This window comes from Polypterus senegalus, chromosome 8 (genome assembly GCF_016835505.1).
Source record: "Polypterus senegalus isolate Bchr_013 chromosome 8, ASM1683550v1, whole genome shotgun sequence".
NCBI lineage: Eukaryota > Metazoa > Chordata > Cladistia > Polypteriformes > Polypteridae > Polypterus > Polypterus senegalus.
This window is the reverse complement of record NC_053161.1, coordinates 18,608,992-18,628,314: the sequence shown is the minus strand read 5'-3', so window position 1 is coordinate 18,628,314 and position 19,323 is coordinate 18,608,992. Positions and strand designations below refer to the sequence as shown.

The following is a 19,323-nucleotide window of genomic DNA, read 5'->3' as shown; positions in this document are numbered from 1 at the left end:
TTTAATTTGGACTTTGTTTTTGATTATTGTTTTGTTGATTTTAATAAAAGCACTTGGCACTTTTTGCACCATCTGATTGCTCCATTGTAGTGCCTCAATGTCGTGCTCATCGGTAACATTACCGACGGTTGACGGGTTTAAGGGCTCCCAGAAGCGAGATGGGAGCATGCAGCGAACCCGCATCTTCACAGACTTTACCTCAAAACTGTAATCTCCTCTCCACCCAGTTCCTCCTCACTTCCTTCATGCCAGAACTGGACTCATGCAAGGTTAGTTTTCTTGGTTGTTTATGGTTAGTTTTTGTATAAATTACGGATTTTTCAAATGTTCATTTTTTCCCTGTGCTTAAAACTCATTAAAAAAGTGTTTACAGAGAGCAGTTTGTAAGGCTATAGCGTGAACTCTTGCAATGTTAGTTTTCTCTGTTCAAGGTTTTCTCAGTGTTATTCAATGTTTTACATTTAGTTTACTATTACACTGTGCATTCTATGGTATAATTAACAATTTTTGTGCTTAAAATCTTTAAAAAAAAATATATATATATATATATATATATATATATATATATATATATATATATATATATATTTACATACAGCTTGTACTGTCCGGAATGGATTAATTGTATTTACATACAATCCTATGGGGGAAATTACTTCGGGTCATGACCAAATCGGGTTACAGTTTTGGAACGAATTACGGTCGTGACCTGAGGTTTCACTGTACATGTAAAAGAGCATCCTTTTTTGTCTGATTTTTTTGTTGAGAAATTTCACTTCTGACAATAATTGTAAAATATCTGCCGGCAAATAAAACCTCAGTGGTTTTCTTGTAATGTGTAAGTAGATCATGTCAGAGATGATGTGGAATCAGGTTAAAGAGTGTAAAGAATTCTGAAGCGACCTGAAAAGGTGTCTGAATAAATGCAAGTCTACTGTTAAAATGTGTAATTCCTACAAATGTCGTAAAGAAATACATTTGTTGGAACCAATGTGAAACAAACAACTTCTGCTGCACTTAGACAGCATAAGTGAAATTCAGGCACTATTAATGTCAAATGTATGTCATTAAAATAATCATTGGCAAATATTTAGCAATCAGAGCACTACCATGTCTGAAGGTAAAAGCATATCTTCCATTCATTTTTACTTTCTGTGTATAATGGAAATGTGCATCAGTTTCTTGGTTATTTGTTTAGTTTTGACACTGTAATAAAGCTCTGCTTTATAAACAGGTGTTTATGGTTTGTTTTGATTATATTTAAGATATCAATTTTTAACTCTCAGATCTGAGTGTATGTGTGAGTTATAATGTTTTAACATTGTCAACCTTATAATTATATGAAAAATTGTGAAAACATATAATTTGCATTCTGTGAGTGTTGTTAATACTGCAGATAGGTAGACTAATGGTTTGAATCTGGCCAGGGTACATATTTTGTAAATGTAGATACTGTTTTCAGCGGGAATTGCTTTCCTTATCCATTTGAATGCAGAACAGTTCCATTCATTGCAAAAAATTATCATATGAGAATGTAGAACCATAAACCTGGGGATCAGTTGTTATATTATGGATTCGTCAATTAATATTAAATTGTAATCTGTGATCTCAGAGCTAAGTAATTAACAAGGGCTGTGAAAATTTGTGGCAATCATTCACAATTCTGCATTTCATAAGATTCATGCACTGTATGTAAAAGTTATTTTCTGGGGATGTACCATAGCGATGACTGTTTTAGAGGTGTTTCCCTGTTAATGTCAAAGTGCAGATGTTGCTGTTATTCTTTTGCTTATAAAAGGATATTGCCAATTATATCACAATATGCAATAACTAAATTTTGTCACAAGCTGCCTATAGGAGTAGGTATTCTGCTAGAAGTTTGGGACCAACCAGGAGCAGGATTTGACGGAGGCAGAGTCAAGACATAATATTAAAGTAGAGAGGATGGATAAAAGTAAAACAAATTTTTTTTAACAGTCTGTTGAAAAAATTCTGGTGCAGGAATATCTACAGTGCAAACATATAACAATTTAGAGAGAAAAAACAATCCATGAATGTCTTTATGCAGTCAAATCATTCTATGTAAAAGTAAATAAATAAAGTGAAGAAAAACAAAATACCCAAAAATAAGGTTAATTTCCCAGTCTGAGAGAAAAAAATCTGCCTGAACACTATTTAAAAATAGTGATGCAGTCTTGAATAATTCAGCTCCTCAAGCTACAGAAGTATCAGGAGCCAGAATTGACTAATTGGAGTCTGTTACACTCCACTGAAGCAGCTAGACACTGAGCCACTGTAAAACAATTCCATTTCCCTCCTGGACTACCCTGCCACTGGGCGGAACTAAATGTTTTCCCTTAAAGGGGAAAACAACTTGTATAACCCAAAACCAAACTAAACCTAACACCACCTAGCATAAATAATAGTACCAAAAATCTCTCTTTTGTACATCTACGGTCATAATAATGTAAACTCAAAAAAAAGTTAAACCAAAATAAACTCAATACCCTTCAAAGGTCTTCCCCTTCCTGGCTGTCTTTTTAGTTTCCTGAGCACTACTCATGCCTGACCAAAATACCCTGTTTAAAATGGCATTTTGACTGGCACACACACCTTTATTTGCAAGGAGGCAGCTGGAGAATAAGGAGCCACAGTGAATTCTCCAAACCCCCACCTCCCCCAATGCACAGATGACCGACGATAACTCCTTTTATTTAAATACCTTCTTTCTTGCTTTTCCTGTAACTGGAACTGCACTGTTTACATTCCTGATTGCGCTGCTGTGCGCTCAAAGTCGTGCAAGTTTCAGCTGCATGTTACTTTGGAGACGTGTCTCTGCGTCATATATTTAATAGCAACTTTAAATTGGACCCATGTGAGTGTGTAGTTTAATGGATTTAGTACCCTGAACAAGACTTCCTTGCCCTGCCAATTATTTCAAAATAGCCTTGCAGTTTTTGGAAATGTTATCCCACATGCACAATCAACTTTTGTCCAAGATTTCTCCATTTTAGTCAGTTAGCGTATAACACATCTTTCAGATATGGATGCATGGTTACTTTGACAAAGCCATGCTGACAGAAACCAAGCCAGCAATTCATCTCAGTGACCTGGTGTTGTGAATTATTTTGTTGTTCTCTCAGAATACGATAAGAATTTGAAATACAAAAATGTTTGTGTTACATAATGCTTTGTTAATTATTTTTAATTGTGCTTCTATTATTTATTATTCATAGCTTTACAGTCTTTCATAGCTGCTAACATTAAACCTTACATATATAAAAGGGCTACATTTCAGAAAAGATACGTGCATGTGGGTAAAGGTAAATTTATCATGTACGGTCTTCATCACCAATTTCACCATGAATCTCCCACCATAAAAGTCTCTTATTTTAGAGATGAACAAGTCCACCATTTTAAACTGGTTGACATTACAATCATTATTTTATAAGACTGACTTATCACATTCCTTTAAAACCTCACCTTTTCACATGCACGCTGAGAATTTAAAACATTTCAGTTTTGTACCTGTGCTATCAGTTGCTTGTGAATTTATGTTGGACAAGTAAGATTTGATACATTAATGATACCAGTTATTTCTTGTGTTGTCGCTTTAGGTTTGAAATATAATATGAAAAATATCACCAAGCTTTGACATTTTGCTGCATCTAACTAACCTGATTTAGTCATCTGAATGGTCTAAATTGAACTGCTACAGATAATTTAATTGCTATACCCTTTTGGAGGTGGAGAAAGTATTATGGCAAGGAATTTTTCCAAAGTTATACATTACTAAACTCAACTTTTATGGTAGTGCTAGAGACACCAACCCGATGATTTACAGGTTGAATAATAATACTGTCATCTGTGGTGTCAAAAGTTGCCTAAGTTAAGAAACATTTCTGCCAGCATTAAGTTATAAGTTATAAAGCAGTTTCAGTGTTATGACTGTCTCTAAAATCTTTCTCTCTAGTCTTGAAAAGGTACGTAAAAAAGGTCTAGAATTGTCAAATTCACAAATAAATCTTATTTTTCTTAAGCAGAGGTTCAACAGCAGCTGTTTTCAAATAATGTGGAGAAGTACCCAAGTTTGCAGTGTTTAGCACTTTGTCAGTTACATAATTGAAGACATCTTTGAAAAGCCTTTTGGAACTGGATAAAGTGTGCATATGGATGGTTTTGTCTGAGCAAGTTCAAGCACATTTATTTTATTCAAGGAATTAAAATTTGTGTGAGAGTAAATAGAGTAAGGATTGACAAGGATAGGCGTTTAATGTGGAATGGACTGATGAATACATTATTAATTTACAGTGAGAAGAAAAAATACAGGGACAGTGACATATGAGTTATTGCATATATTCATAAAATGTATTATAAGTGAAAAGATGAATATGTGACTAAACTACAGAATGTCAGCTTTTACTTATGGGCTGTGATTTGCATATAACAATATTAGAAAAAAATTGACATTTCTTGTGTTTAGTCCCCCTTTCTGACAGTTGTGCAGTCCATCTCAGTAAAACCATTTTCTTTCCCAGAAGAGTTGTCCACAGTGTCAGCAGCTCTGTACTTCCCATTCCAGGTTATCAGCCAGTTTTTCAGGAAAAGAGTCAAGAAAGATGGTGATCCTTGCAGCTGTAGTTCTCTGTGATATTGTGCCCACCTGGCAGTGGCATATATATCGTTTTTTCCAGTGTAAAACACTGAAAACACTAATTTGCTGAATACTGGTGAAAGTTTCTTTTCAATGTTCAGGAAAAGATCACCAGAAAAACAGGATAATACTGTAATGATGAAGTCTGTAAATATTAAAATGTCTGATGCACTTCCTGACGCAGGTAGAGAAGGTGAAAGCTTTGTACGTGTTGCTTGTCAACGGTTTAGATGGAGACCAGGCCCTTAAGTGTGCCTTTGCAGTGTTGATATTCTGAAACCCTGTCATGGATGAGTGCTGGGTAAAGCAGACTTAATTACATTGTTGTCAGTAGACTAAAGAGCAAGCTTGCTTGGGTGTTGAGGTTGGTTCACATGCTCTCATCTTACCTTAAAACCCAGAGAGAGATCATGGTGCTTGTGATAGGTTGCTGAATAGGAGTTTTCTATTCCAAAAATTGAGGGTTTTTTTTAGCTCTTCAGTTTTTTGTTTGTAATTTAACAAATGAAAGGAACATCCATCTACATTTATAAATTGAAAAGGATAAACAATGAGTGTCTTTCATCTAAAAATTTATAAATTGAAACACTTGAAAGTTAACTTCATGATGAGTGATTAAGATAAAAGATAAGGTTTCTAAAAGTGCATGTTTCCCTATTAGTTCACAAAGAATAATAGGAAAAAAATCAGATATGCTGAGATTTGGTCTCTTATCACACCTTCACCAGACTAGTTAATGCAATATGCAATTAACCTCATATATCATAAACTTAAAAAAATCAAAAGATATTCTGCTTTTATATACTGTACCTATATAAAAATAATAGCTTCTCAGAATATATGGCATGAATATTTTAATCCAGTTATTTGCACCTGCAATGGTAGAATTTAAATTAAACATATAATTGTAAACATATATAGTAAATATTGCCAAACTATGACAATTTCTTTAAAAATCTGATCAAAATACAAGGAAAACCCATGTTTCCTAAAGGAGCAATTTTTAATTTTTTGTAATACTAGTAAACTTTAGGAATGTGCTATTTGTAGTACCACACAGAATTGCATATTTCAAGTATGTACAATGTAAGGCATCTCAGTGACCTCCCACTGACTTCTTTTCCCCCCCATTTTCACAGTTTTTAATTATGGAGAACAATGTATATGTCTTTAGCTATTGCCAAGTTACATAATTTGTAACTTGCAACATTTCTCGTGAAAAGATTGTGCATTGAAAGAGTAAAGAAATCAAGCTATTCCTCTCTAGTGTATGTAATGTACAGTTTTGGCAAGTGCAGTAATCTCCTTTTAGCCAAAACTACATCAGTAACATACAGATGGGCAGTACAGAAATGAATTAACGTGTTGAATTGTTAGTATTTTGTGTTTTAATAATTACCAGTGCCACTATGATGATCCAAGTCAGCTGCCATAACCTCTTAAACCTGTGACCTCCAATATTCATGTGGCCAGGTCAAGGAGGACACACATCACAGCAAGCGAATGATGCAAAATGCAAATAGTATTTTAATTCTTTAAACAACAAAGTAAAAATGTGCAGTCTCCACACTTTATAAGCAAACAAATAATCCCAATAAAACAGATGCTTTCACATGGAGGTTAATACCAACAATAAATATTCAAATGAAAACTAGGCTTAAATCCCAGGCAAAATCTGTCCATCCTTTAAAATACTCAGTAAAACTCAAGTGTTTCTCTTTAAAAACTGACATTTCCTCTGCTTGCCCAATAGGGTCTCTGCAACAAGAGGAGATGTTCCTAAGCAGGTTCAATCAACCATTTAATCAGGCTCAGGTTCCCATCTTCAGAGGCCTCACACAGGAGCCCACTTCAAGCACTTAGTCGCCCCTGCTCATTGGGGTTGCTCAGTAGGAGCAACTCTTGTCCCTCAAGCACCGGCCACATGCTCCTCTTCCAGGACTCATGTCCTTGACTGCTTGCCTCCATTTGACTTCACATCCCTCCTCTCTCAGTCTTATTCCCTTCTTCCTGCTTCCTGCTCAGGCTCCTTTTTTATTCTCCAATCAGACACAGGTGCCGCAATCGCAGAACTCTGGAGTGTTGTTGAGGCAACTGGTTAAAGTACACTAATCTGCATGTGAATGTAGCAAGCCAATTTCCACAGTTGACCACCAGAGTCATATGTGCATGCTTTACATGTGTGCACCTGCACCACTCACAAAGCTTAAGCATGCTGTTTTATGCTTTTAAAACTGTTCTTCACCATGGACCTTAATTGCATTTACCACAACCATCTTCATGAGACATGTTTTAAAAAAAAACTTAAGATTTTTTTCTTTTGTTTATGATCAGAAAAGATATTTATCTGATAAAGGATTTATTAATGCTTGACAACTGTAAAATGCTGCATAATGTATAATTGTTTCATTTTTATACTTTTTCATTTCTAGGTACTGCCCAAACTGCAAACAGCATCAGCAAGCCACCAAAAAACTAGATCTTTGGTCGTTGCCACCTGTTCTTGTGGTACACCTGAAACGATTTTCCTACAGCAGATATATGAGAGACAAATTAGATACATTAGTTGATTTTCCCATAAGGTACTATTTTTTCATGGATTTCTTTGTTTAAATGATTAAATGTAACCTTATAATGTGCATTTATTTTTGTGTTCTTATTCTTATTTCACTTAAGAAAGAATTAAAAAAGGATTGGTATTTTTATAAAGAATATTTTGAAATTTATGGTGACTTACTAGATAAGAAGAGTATAGTTTGAAAGCCAAAGATATTTTGTAGATTTATTTAGCTTGGAGAGCAAGTAGGGCCGCATCAATTGATTATTTAAGTAATCCAGTATTCTACCAGTTGTACCATCAATTAATCTAGTAATCAGATAAGAAATACTTTTGCGAAAAGTAATAATTTCCCAAAAAAAAAAAAAACCATCTCTCTTAAAATTAACAGTAATTGATGTCCTTTTTAGGAAAAACAACATTTTTATAGCTTAAATTACATAAAATAAAATTATTTGTGAAAACTAAATCCATTTAGTGCATTTAAGTGCCATACTGCTTTCTGGGTTTTAAAGAAAACATTGTCTGAAATGCATAAATAAATAAATAAATAAATACAAAAAATATATGTTACAAAGTACTTTACAAAAGGTACATATACATCCCAAAATTAAGGCATAAATCAGTAATAATAATAACACATAAAAATTGCCATTAAGTTGTGCAACTTAACTTTCAGAACTATAAGTTTCAACCTAACTACAGCTCAGGTGTCATATAAACCTTTACTGTCTTCTTGGAAGGTTTTACGGCATTTGGAGGCAAAAAATAAAATTGACTCTCGACTTCGAGACAGCAGTTCTTACCTCTTCACCAGCCAAGGAGACATATATGGGTGTATGTGTCTTACCCTATCCCAATTTCTTTTATTTTGGAAAAAGTGCACTGTTTTGTTATATCTGTGTCTTTTTTTAAAGTGTTTATTTAATATTTGGACTTATTATATATACACTTCATGTCAGCATTTTTCCAATTATTAGTAGAGCATGAAAAAAGTTTCTGTTCTAATTATGTGTTCAACATTTCTTGCCTTGCATTTCCTGTCACCCTACATTTACACAGATTCCAAATAACGGTATATTATTTACCCTATACAATTCAAGGTACCTCACACTCAGATAAACATACTTGAAATGGTTTTATTTTAGGTGACTGACTACCTGTTGAAGCTCATCGAGAGAATGCCAAGAGTGTGCAAAGCAGTAATCAGAGCAAAGGGTGGCTATTTTGAAGAAACTAGAATATAAAACATGTTTTCAGTTATTTCACCTTTTTTTGTTAAGTACATAACTCCACATGTGTTCATTCATAGTTTTGATGCCTTCAGTGAGAATCTACCAATGTAAATGGTCATGAAAACACATTGAATGAAGAGGTGTGTCCAAACTTTTGGCCTGTACTGTATGTGCCCATATATAATTTTAAGTTGAATAATTGTATGCTTTGCATATATGGAGCTCGAGTGCATTCTCTGCATTGCTACTTTCCACTCCTTTTCTGAAATATTGAGAGATCCTATTCCCACTGTCCTCTTGGATCTTTGAAAGAGAGGCATTGTAAAATGGTTTTATATATTACAGAAATGCTTTCTGAATCCTCAAGACTGATCAATATTTTTTCCGGCATAGAGGTTGGTGGGAGGTGAGGAAAATTGGGCAGGTTCTGTTTAACAAAGTTTCTGATTTGAAGGTAGTGAAAGAAATGTGTTGCTAGGAAGTAAAATGTAATTGTTCGTAGGATGCAAAGACGCTGTCTATGTACAGATCTCTTAAGTGATTTAATCCCAAATATTTTCCAGACATTAAAAACTGCATATGTTTGACAGGGTGGAAAAAGGTGGTTCTGGTGCAGAGGTGACACAGTTAAAAGCTTCTTTATCTTAAAATGCTTTCTACATTGGTTCCGTATTCTGAGTAAGTGAAATACAGTTGGGTTTTTAGTATATTGGCGATAACTTGCATTTATTGGAGTACAAAGCAAAGAATATAAAGATGTACTGCAGGATTTTATTTCTATTGCCAACCAAGCCTGTGTATGTTCATCTATTTGTGTCCATGTCCTGGTTTTTATAGCTTGTATATTTGCTGCCCAGTAACAAAATTGAAAGTTAGGTAGAGCCATGCCACCTTCTGCCTTAGGCTTTTGTAGGGTCGCTCTTTAGATACGTGGATGTTTTAAATTCCAAATGAATGAGGTTATGGTTGAATCTAATTTCTGAAAACATTACTATTTGAATTTTCAGTATCATGTACCATAACCCAAATGAGTTCAAAATGCATAGCGTTTTCAAATAGTGTTTACAAGTATGCTTACATTAAAATACAAGATAATATAGTGTAAAACACAAAATTGAACATCAGAACAATGTATAATATTTACAGTAGATATACAGCTGTTAAATATTACAAAGTGCAAAGTTGGTGATATTGAATTTTTTTTTTTTTTTTTCTTTGTTATATAATTATTTAATGATAAGAATGTATACACAACTTATTAGTCAGATGGTCAGTGGCTATGTTCACATAGCCTTTCTTATAGTTACAGGAAAAGTACATTTTGATGTAACACTGAAAACCTGTACTGATCAGTTTTCCTTAGCTAGCTAGACTCTGTTTTCAAGTTAAGGGCTCAATGCAGACTCTGGAGAGAGAGAGAGAGAGAGACATGTGCTTTAGTGTGAAACGAACAAAGATGTACTTGTCTTTGGGTCCCTCATAGGGAAGGATTTGTGCCAGCCACTCAGTAGTTGCTGTTTGTCTTTTTAACCCCTGCAGAGTCTGTACCTGTCTTTAAGGAGAATTGCCTTAGATTTGGTTCAGTTTTCTGCCTGTGATGCCCCTACCTCTGTAGATGTAGTCCGTTTTAGAATTTTTGTATTTCACTCAAAATGCACTGCAAGCTATGTAAAATATAATAAAGAATGCACCAGGTGAAAAATATAGATCTACAATTCATGATTCCAGTTAGATACAACCATATATAAAATCACTGTGAATAGTATTACATCATTTTTCAAAGACTGTGAGTAATTAGCAAACAGCATGCACCTGTTTCCACACAGAGAAAATTATACAGCATGGATTGAGCAAGCTACGAGTGAAGAGCACAGTTCTGGAAGGCAGCATGCTTGCAGCATTTTCTCTAAACATAGCAGACCCCACAATGTATAAATATACAACAATAAATAGTTTCTTTGCTTCATGCTAACATACATCAAATATTGCACGATGGCCATAGCTGGTAGCACCAATGTAATGTGGAACTTCACAATATACAAAATATCATTTAGTGAAAGAAAAATGATTTTCATACTGTGTCTATATAAGGTTCAGTATGTGTGCCAGCAATGCATATAAAACATGATTTGAAGCACATTTTGAATCATGTAGAATCAGATCTGATGGCAGATGCCCACTCATGTTAGATGATTTCATTGTATACTGTCAGCTTTGCCTCCATAACAGACACTGTGCACACTTTTGTGCAGAGCATAATTTTTTACTAGCCTTGACAGAATATAATCATTGAAGAAACAGAATTCCAGTGAAAGGAGAAACATATTAGGCCTGAACCAATGGTAAGGGCACTGATAACTGGCCATTGGTTGTACACCTGTGGAAAATGTCAAAAATTCACCCATGAGGTAAGATAGCAGGTTATATATTCATTCCTCAAGAAAAATAGCACCAAGAATCTGTCAGCAAAGATGTTACATCCAGTTTCTTTTTGTTTTTATAAACATACCCAGAAAGCAAATTTTCTTAAGTCAAAATGTTTGCTGTTTAAAAATTAACATATTCAGTAAGTTTTATGCCTTTTATTTGCACGCTTGGACTGGTGCCTTGAATCCTATTTTAAATTGCAAGAACAGGCCTTATATTTTAAAAAATTTGTAAAATTTCAAATTGCTTCACATTTTCATGTGGCAACTTAATGTCTGTCATAAATGTGAAGAAATAACTGACTTAAAGGATAGGTTTGTCAATTTTTAATATAAGATATCTTAAAATTAGACCCGCTGATTAATTGGCGGCGCTCCGGTTTCCTCCCACAATCCAAAGACATGCAGGTTGGGTGGATTGGCGATTCTAAATTGGCCCTAGTGTGTGCTTGGTGTGTGGGTGTGTTTGTGTGTGTCCTGCCGTGGGTTGGCACCCTGCCCAGGATTGGTTCCTGCCTTGTGCCCTGTGTTGGCTGGGATTGGCTCCAGCAGACCCCGTGACCCTATTTGGATTCAGCGGGTTAGGCGATGGATGGATGGATGGATTAATTGGCATTAACGTGTGTGATTAAAACATTATAAATTTCTGCTATTAAATTTTTTTAATGCAACCCATAAATGCATTAATTTAATCCTGTCAATTTGACCGTACTTTACACTTAATGAAACCGTGCCAAATAAATACAAAACTATTAATAGTGCTTGATTGTTTCATGTGTTGTTTGTTAATAATGGTCTTCTTCCACATATACCAGTAGAATCACCACTCTTCCCTTGTAATACTGTGTCATCATGTATTGAACCAAAAAATACAAGTAATAATACAATAAGGGACATGATTTGTCCCATATTTTTGTATACATTGTTTCATGTATACACTAGTTTTTCAAACTGCAGAGAATAACAAACACTGTATGCTGAGTGAGATTGCGTGTCATCATTGCTATTATGCAGCATTCACATATTGACGGTGTTAAAAAAAAGTATAGCAGAACTTCCAGAACCAGACACTACACGCTGTGATGTCTGCTAATGTAAATTGTTTAAAATAAATTAAAATGATACCTGTAGGAATCTTGAAGAGTGCATTTTATTCTTTATTGAGAATTGTGTTTTTCTTATTAAACTATTTATTTTTATTTCTATTTTTTATAACAGTGACCTGGACATTTCTGAGTTTCTAATCAATCCAAATGCTGGCCCTTGTCGTTATGATCTAATTGCAGTTTCCAACCATTATGGAGGAATGGGAGGTGGACACTGTAAGAAGAAATTTTTTATGTAGCATTGCTCATTTCTGTAAATGCAACAGAAAATGATGTTTAGGTGTATTCACCCAAAATGTTCAAATCTTTCATGTGTAACCCAATTCAAAGTTATTTTTGACCGTTTTGAGCATGGTCAATATTTGTTTAATTTGCATATCAGTAATAAATGCAGTTAATTTGATCATCTCTCTCAAAAAGATCACCAAACAAGAGAAAATTGTCAGCTGCCTAATCACTTGACTGTATCTTCTTTAAAGAACTTTTTTGCATAAGAAAAATTGCTAAAGTATGCATTAGGATCATTCTTCTACATTAGCACACCAATATACTTCAGAACTTATCTTATATAACACCTGTGCCACCCTCAATAGAAGCTAATTTGCAAAGTAAGTTTTACAAAAGCAGTAAGAATAGCATTGTTATCTACTATGACTTAGATTAAGATCAGAGTATTTTTAGATTGATAAAAAATATGTGAATCTCTCACAGAACTGTTGGGGTGCAACATGTCCTAATGATAAGACATCGGAGAACCTCCAAAAAGAGCTTTTGAAGCTAATAACGCATGAAAGATCTATGAAAGCATTTGTAAGACCTGAGGCCTCATGTATAACGCCGTGCGTAGAAATCACACTATAACATGACGCGTAAGCACAGAAAAATCAGATGCATAAATCTATGCATACATAAACTTCCGTTATTCTGCTACATAAATCCCGGTCAACGGGAAAGTAACGCACGTGCACGCGCCTGCTCTCCCGCCCCATGTTCTCCCAGAATTACGCCTCTTTGAATATGCAAATCAATATAAATAGCCCTTAAGCTCAGCCTTCTGTGAAAAGACAATGGGAAAAGCAAGAGGGAAAATAGAAGAATGTCAGCGAATACCAAGTGGAGGCAAGGAAAAAGCGTACTATTTGTTGTTTTACACAGTGATATAATCAACAAAAGGAAGTTGATCGAGTGACAGAGTTCACAAAGTCGCATAGTGCCCAAAATATAAAAGAAGTTGTTACATATCAAAGTCTAGTTTTATGTAGATGAACAAAATCACTTAGATTTAATGCTTATAGGCTCCTGTAAAATCATAAAGTTACTAATTTTAATTGTAGTTACGGATTAAATCTATATTTTTGCAGTCTCTGCTAAGATTTTCAGTATAATAAACTTCATTTATTTTATATTTAGCATAATAAACTTCATTTAAAACTGTCAAGTAAGTATAAAATGTTTTTTTTTTCTTCTTGTTTACATCCGTTATCAGTTAAAATTATTTTAATACTGAATTTGGGACTTTCATTAGTTGTCAGTTATAATCATCAAAATTAAAAGAAATAAACATTTTAAATACATCAGTCTGTGTGTAATGAATGAATCTAATATACTGTACAAGTTTCACTTTTTGAATGGAATTACTGAAATCAACTTTGTCATGATATTCTAATTTTATGACCAGCACCTGTAAACTTAATGCTTTCATATCCTTTGAAAGTGATGCTTGTTGGATTACTACTAAATATTATCTATTATGTTGTATTACAGATACAGCTTTTGCAAAGAACAAAGACAATGGGAAATGGTATTATTTTGATGACAACAGTGTTTCATCTGCATCTGAAGAACAAATAGTGGTAAATACTACAGTATATAACAATGAAATTGTGTAGCCACAAAAATACTTCACTAAAATATTTGTATTATGATTTGTGTGTGCATGTGCTTAATAAATATAGTTAAAGGCAGGCAAAAAGATGAAAAACATATTTTAACAAAAGTAAACTCAACAGAGGGATAATCAAATACAAATAACCAGAAACAACTAACCTTTTTTCTTATCTAGGGTAAAAGTGAGTCTGTCTGGTGTAGTGGTTTATCCACTTGCTTACCACTGTACCATTAAAAATGATTCCCATTCTTACCTCCTGTTCTCTCTCCCTCAAGCCAATGTGAGCCCTTGTCTCTCTTTCGCTGTAACATGGTGGCATTTTAAACTTCTGATGTTAATTGTCAACCCACAGATTTACGTCCATGGTGGAAGAGGGCCTTCTGATTTCTCTTGGAAGAGCAGACTAACTCACCCTCTAGCATCTTCTTATATTCTGGAACCCTGAACCTTTCTGCTCTGTCAGTGGTTCAGACTGGCCTCCAGCATTTCTTTCTGCAACAATTTGCACGCTAGTAGCAAAAAGTATTGGTATCTTTATATATATATATATATATATATATATATATATATATATATATATATATATATATACACTCACCTAAAAGATTATTAGGAACACCTGTTCAATTTCTCATTAATGCAATTATTTAATCAACCAATCACATGGCAGCTGCTTCAATGCATTTAGGGGTGTGGTCCTGGTCAAGACAATCTCCTGAACTCCAAACTGAATGTCAGAATGGGAAAGAAAGGTGATTTAAGCAATTTTGAGCGTGGCATGGTTGTTGGTGCCAGACGGGCCGGTCTGAGTATTTCACAATCTGCTCAGTTACTGATTTTCACGCACAACCATTTCTAGGGTTTACAAAGAATGGTGTGAAAAGGAAAAACATCCAGTATGCGGCAGTCCTGTGGGCGAAAATGCCTTGTTGATGCTAGAGGTCAGAGGAGAATGGGCCGACTGATTCAAGCTGATAGAAGAGCAACTTTGACTGAAATAACCACTCGTTACAACCGAGGTATGCAGCAAAGCATTTGTGAAGCCACAACATGCACAACCTTGAGGCGGATGGGCTACAACAGCAGAAGACCCCACCGGGTACCACTCATCTCCACTACAAATAGGAAAAAAAAGGGCTACAATTTGCACGAGCTCATCAAAATTGGACAGTTGAAGCCTGGAAAAATGTTGCCTGGTCTGATGAGTCTCAATTTCTGTTGAGACGTTCAAATGGTAGAGTCAGAATTTGGCGGAAACAGAATGAGAACATGGATCCATCATGCCTTGTTACCACTGTGCAGGCTGGTGGTGGTGGTGTAATGGTGTGGGGGATGTTTTCTTGGCACACTTTAGGCCCCTTAGTGCCAATTGGGCATCGTTTAAATGCCACGGGCTACCTGAGCATTGTTTCTGACCATGTCCATCCCTTCATGACCACCATGTACCCATCCTCTGATGGCTACTTCCAGCAGGATAATGCACCATGTCACAAAGCTCGAATCATTTCAAATTGGTTTCTTGAACATGACAATGAGTTCACTGTACTAAAATGGCCCCCCACAGTCACCAGATCTCAACCCAATAGAGCATCTTTGAGATGTGGTGGAATGGGAGCTTCATGCCCTGGATGTGCATCCCACAAATCTCCATCAACTGCAAGATGCTATCCTATCAATATGGGCCAACATTTCTAAAGAATGCTTTCAGCACCTTGTTGAATCAATGCCACGTAGAATTACGGCAGTTCTGAAGGCGAAAGGGGGTCAAACACCGTATTAGTATAGTGTTCCTAATAATCCTTTAGGTGAGTGTATATATATATATAATATATATATATATATAAAATATATATATATATATATATATATAAATATACATAGGTATATATATAAATATATATAGGTATAAATATATGTATAAGTAAGTTAACAGAATTGATCTCAGATTTAAAATCATGACATCACAAAGGCCATGTATGTGTGTGTGTGTGTGTATATATATATATATATATATATATATATATATATATATATATATATATGTGGTGTATATATATATGTATGTATGTGTGTGTATATATATATATATATATATATATATGTATATGTATATATATGCATGTATATATATGTATGTATATGTATATATATGTATGTATATATATGTATGTATATGTATATATATGCTAGCAAAATACCAACCTTTGGAGAAGTAGTGTGTTGAAGAAGCAATGAAAAGAAAAGGAAACATTTTGAAAATAACGTAACATGATTGTCAATGTAATTGTTTTGTCACTGTTGTGAGTGATGAGTGTTGCTGTCATATATATATATATATATATATATATATATATATATATATATATATATATATATATATATATATATATATATATATATATATATATATATATATATATGTCACGACGCCAGTAGGAGGTCATGGATTGATTCGACAGCACCTGGGAAACCACTCGCGCCAGGGAATGGTGGGGTATTAACTTTCTCCCTCTGCTTCCTCATAGGAAAAAGACCGTCCTGCACCATAGGCATGGATGACCGCAGTCGCGATACTTCCGCCCTTCCTCCGCCATCTTGCCCTGGCGTCATCCTTCCCATCCTCCCTTGCGGTCCTTCCCGACATTCCTCCACTTCCGCTCCTCCCCAATAAAATGGCAGCGGCGCCAGGAGTCGGCGCGCATTATGAACTGTTTGTTTATGATTTTGACCTGTTTTTGTTTTCTGTACAATATACGGGGCGGAAAACCCCAACCCTTGCTACTGTCTCTCGGTCCTTTACAAGTGGCGAGTCGGCAGGATAAGAGATCCCGGAATGACGGAGGGACAGGACCTGAACACCGTGCTGCAGGGAATGAGCGCCAGCTCCAGGCCCTGCAGCAAGCGCAAGCCGCTACCAACCGGGAGCTGGAGGCCACGGGCCAGGTTAGTGGAAGCCCAACGGGCGAGACCAGACCCGCCCAGGCAGCCGCCTTCTCCTATGGTACCGATGGGCCCTTCGAGGACGCCGATGCCTACCTGGGCATGTTTGAGAGGACGGCCACCGGACGCAGTGGCAGCGGTCCGAGTGGGCGTCCATCTTGGCGCCATACCTAAAGGACCAGCCATGGGCCTATTATGACCTCCCTGAGGAGGAGGCCGCTAATTACGACCTCCTCAAGCCCGAAATATTGGCCCGCTACGGCATTAGCCGGGCCAGCAGGCGGCGAATGGCGGAACTGGGTCTTTGACCCGAAAAGCCCGCCGCGCCCAGGCGTTCGAAGTTCTGGGGCAAGATGGGCGCTGGCTACGGCCAGAGAGCCCCGACGGGCGGAAAGTCGTCGAGCGGGTGGCCTGTGAAGGCCTGGTCAATGCAATGCCCAGTTCCCTCGCCCAGCAGGTCCGGGCACGCCTATCAAACATGTCGGGCCTCCTCGACGTCCTGGAGCGTCAGTTGGCGGTCCTCCGACTTGGGGGTCAGAAAAGCCTGCTCGCTGGAACCGCAGGGACGGGCGGCCACCCCGAGCCCCCTCGACGCGCTGCAGAAGCGCCAGCCAGAGCCAAAGAGAGGCCGGGTCCGCCGCGCTGTTTCAAGTGTGGCGAGACCGGCCACCTGCTGCCAAACTGCCCCCATCACATCGCCCCGGAGCCTATGGACTGCAGCTGGACATCATCGGAGAGGTATTGTACCCGCCGCATCCCTTGGCGAGTCCGAATACGGGAGTGGTGTTGCTAAATGGGCACGCCGTGGTGGCTTTGTTTGATTCCGGCAGCAACATTACCATTGTTGCTCGCCGTTTGTCTTACCGCAACAGTGGTTAAAGCAACATTTGTTGGTTACCTGTGTACATGGGGGACTAGGTCATATCGTTCCGCCACTGCTATCTTACCTGGAAGGGGAACCAATCCAAATGACGGTCGCTGTGTTACCTGACCCCCTTCCCAGTGATCTGGGACAAGACTGGTCTAAAAGAATCAGCGGTAAGCCATTCGCCGCTCCCGGGGCCTCGTTGGATCTTGTCATGAGGGGAAAAGGCAACCCTCCCGCGGCCTCCACGCCGTGCACAAGGGCAGGCCCTATGGGCGCTGGTGTCTCGGGGACCTTTCGTGGCTACGGACCTTGACCCGAAGATTCCGCCGGAGAAGGGACTAGCCAGGAACTCTCCCCGGCCCAGGCCCCAAGACCCTCTCGGCGCCTGGACCATCAATTTCGGTCCACGCCGCCTCCTTTAAGAGGGAGCAGTGGAATGATGACTCCCGCGCTTTGCCCGAACGCGATTGTTCTGCCTAACAGCTCACAGCGGACGGATCCACACCGCGGAACCCTTCTTTGTCCTTGAAATGATCTGTTGTACCGAAAGTGGCTACCCATGAGGGCGAGGTGCGGAAGTTGTTGCTAATTCCGCGTACCTTCCGGCGGGAGATATGCGAGTTGGCACATGCTCACCTCCTAGGCCCACCTCGGGGCGAAAAACACTGGAGAGGATTAAGCCCGCTTTTACTGGCCTGGGATCAATGAGGAGGTCCGGCGGTTCTGTCAATCCTGTCCGAGTGCCAGACCCGCCAGATTCCTAGGAGGGACCGTGCTCCTCTAGTCCCTATTCCCCTCGTGGACATCCCCTTTGAAAGGATAGGGGTCGATTTGGTGGGACCCTGGAGCCCTCAACCCGTGGCCACAAGTATATCCTAGTCATGGTGGACTATGCCACCCGGTACCCAGAGGCGGTTCCCCTGCGCCCGCTAATACTAAAAGCATCGCGACGGAACTGGTTAACTTGTTTTCACGCTGGGCATACCCAAGGAGGTCCTCACGGACCAGGGTACGCCTTCACTTCGGATACGCTCAAGGAGGTGGCCAAATTACTGCAGATAAAGCACCTGAAAGCGCCAGTCTATCACCCGCAAACTGACGGGTTGGTCGAACGATTTAATCAGACGCTTAAGCAGATGCTCCGCAAGGTAGTCAGCGCTGACGGCAGGAACTGGGACCAGCTCCTCCCGCCGTGCTTTTGCCTACCGGGAGGTACCCCAGGCCTCTACGGCTTCTCCCCTTTGAATTACTATACGGGCGACAACCCCGGGAATCCTCGACATCCTAAAAGAAGGCTGGGAGGCCGAGGCTCTTCCCTCCTCTAATATTTTGAGTACGAGCAACGCGCCGACCGACTCACAAAGATCAGGCCCCTCCTAAAAGAGCACGTGACTCGTGCGCAAGCAGCGCAGGCCCGGTGTTACAACCGCAACTCCGTCCTCAGGGAGTTCCGCCGGGGACCGAAGTTATGGTGCTCGCCCCACCTCCCACTCGAAGCTGCTCGCCACTGGCAAGGGCCTTACGAGGTTAAGGAGAGAAAGGACTCGCCGACTATTTGGTAAAACAGCCCAACCGTCGATCGAAAGTGAGAGGATCTATCATGTCAACCTGTTAAAGCCCTGGAGATAGAGAGGAGCTCCCAGCTCCGT

General features: G+C 38.3%; 1 protein-coding gene across 1 annotated transcript in view; it reads left to right on the top strand.

Moving 5' to 3' along the window:
- The window catches only part of LOC120533831 (ubiquitin carboxyl-terminal hydrolase 15-like), a 209,991-nt gene that overhangs the window by 181,990 nt on the left and 8,678 nt on the right, over window positions 1–19,323 (top strand). The window contains exons 19-21 of the mRNA XM_039760853.1: window positions 7,087–7,236; window positions 12,091–12,194; window positions 13,743–13,831. Coding sequence (XP_039616787.1) covers window positions 7,087–7,236; window positions 12,091–12,194; window positions 13,743–13,831 — 343 coding nt within the window. The remainder of the gene's footprint in view (window positions 1–7,086; window positions 7,237–12,090; window positions 12,195–13,742; window positions 13,832–19,323) is intronic.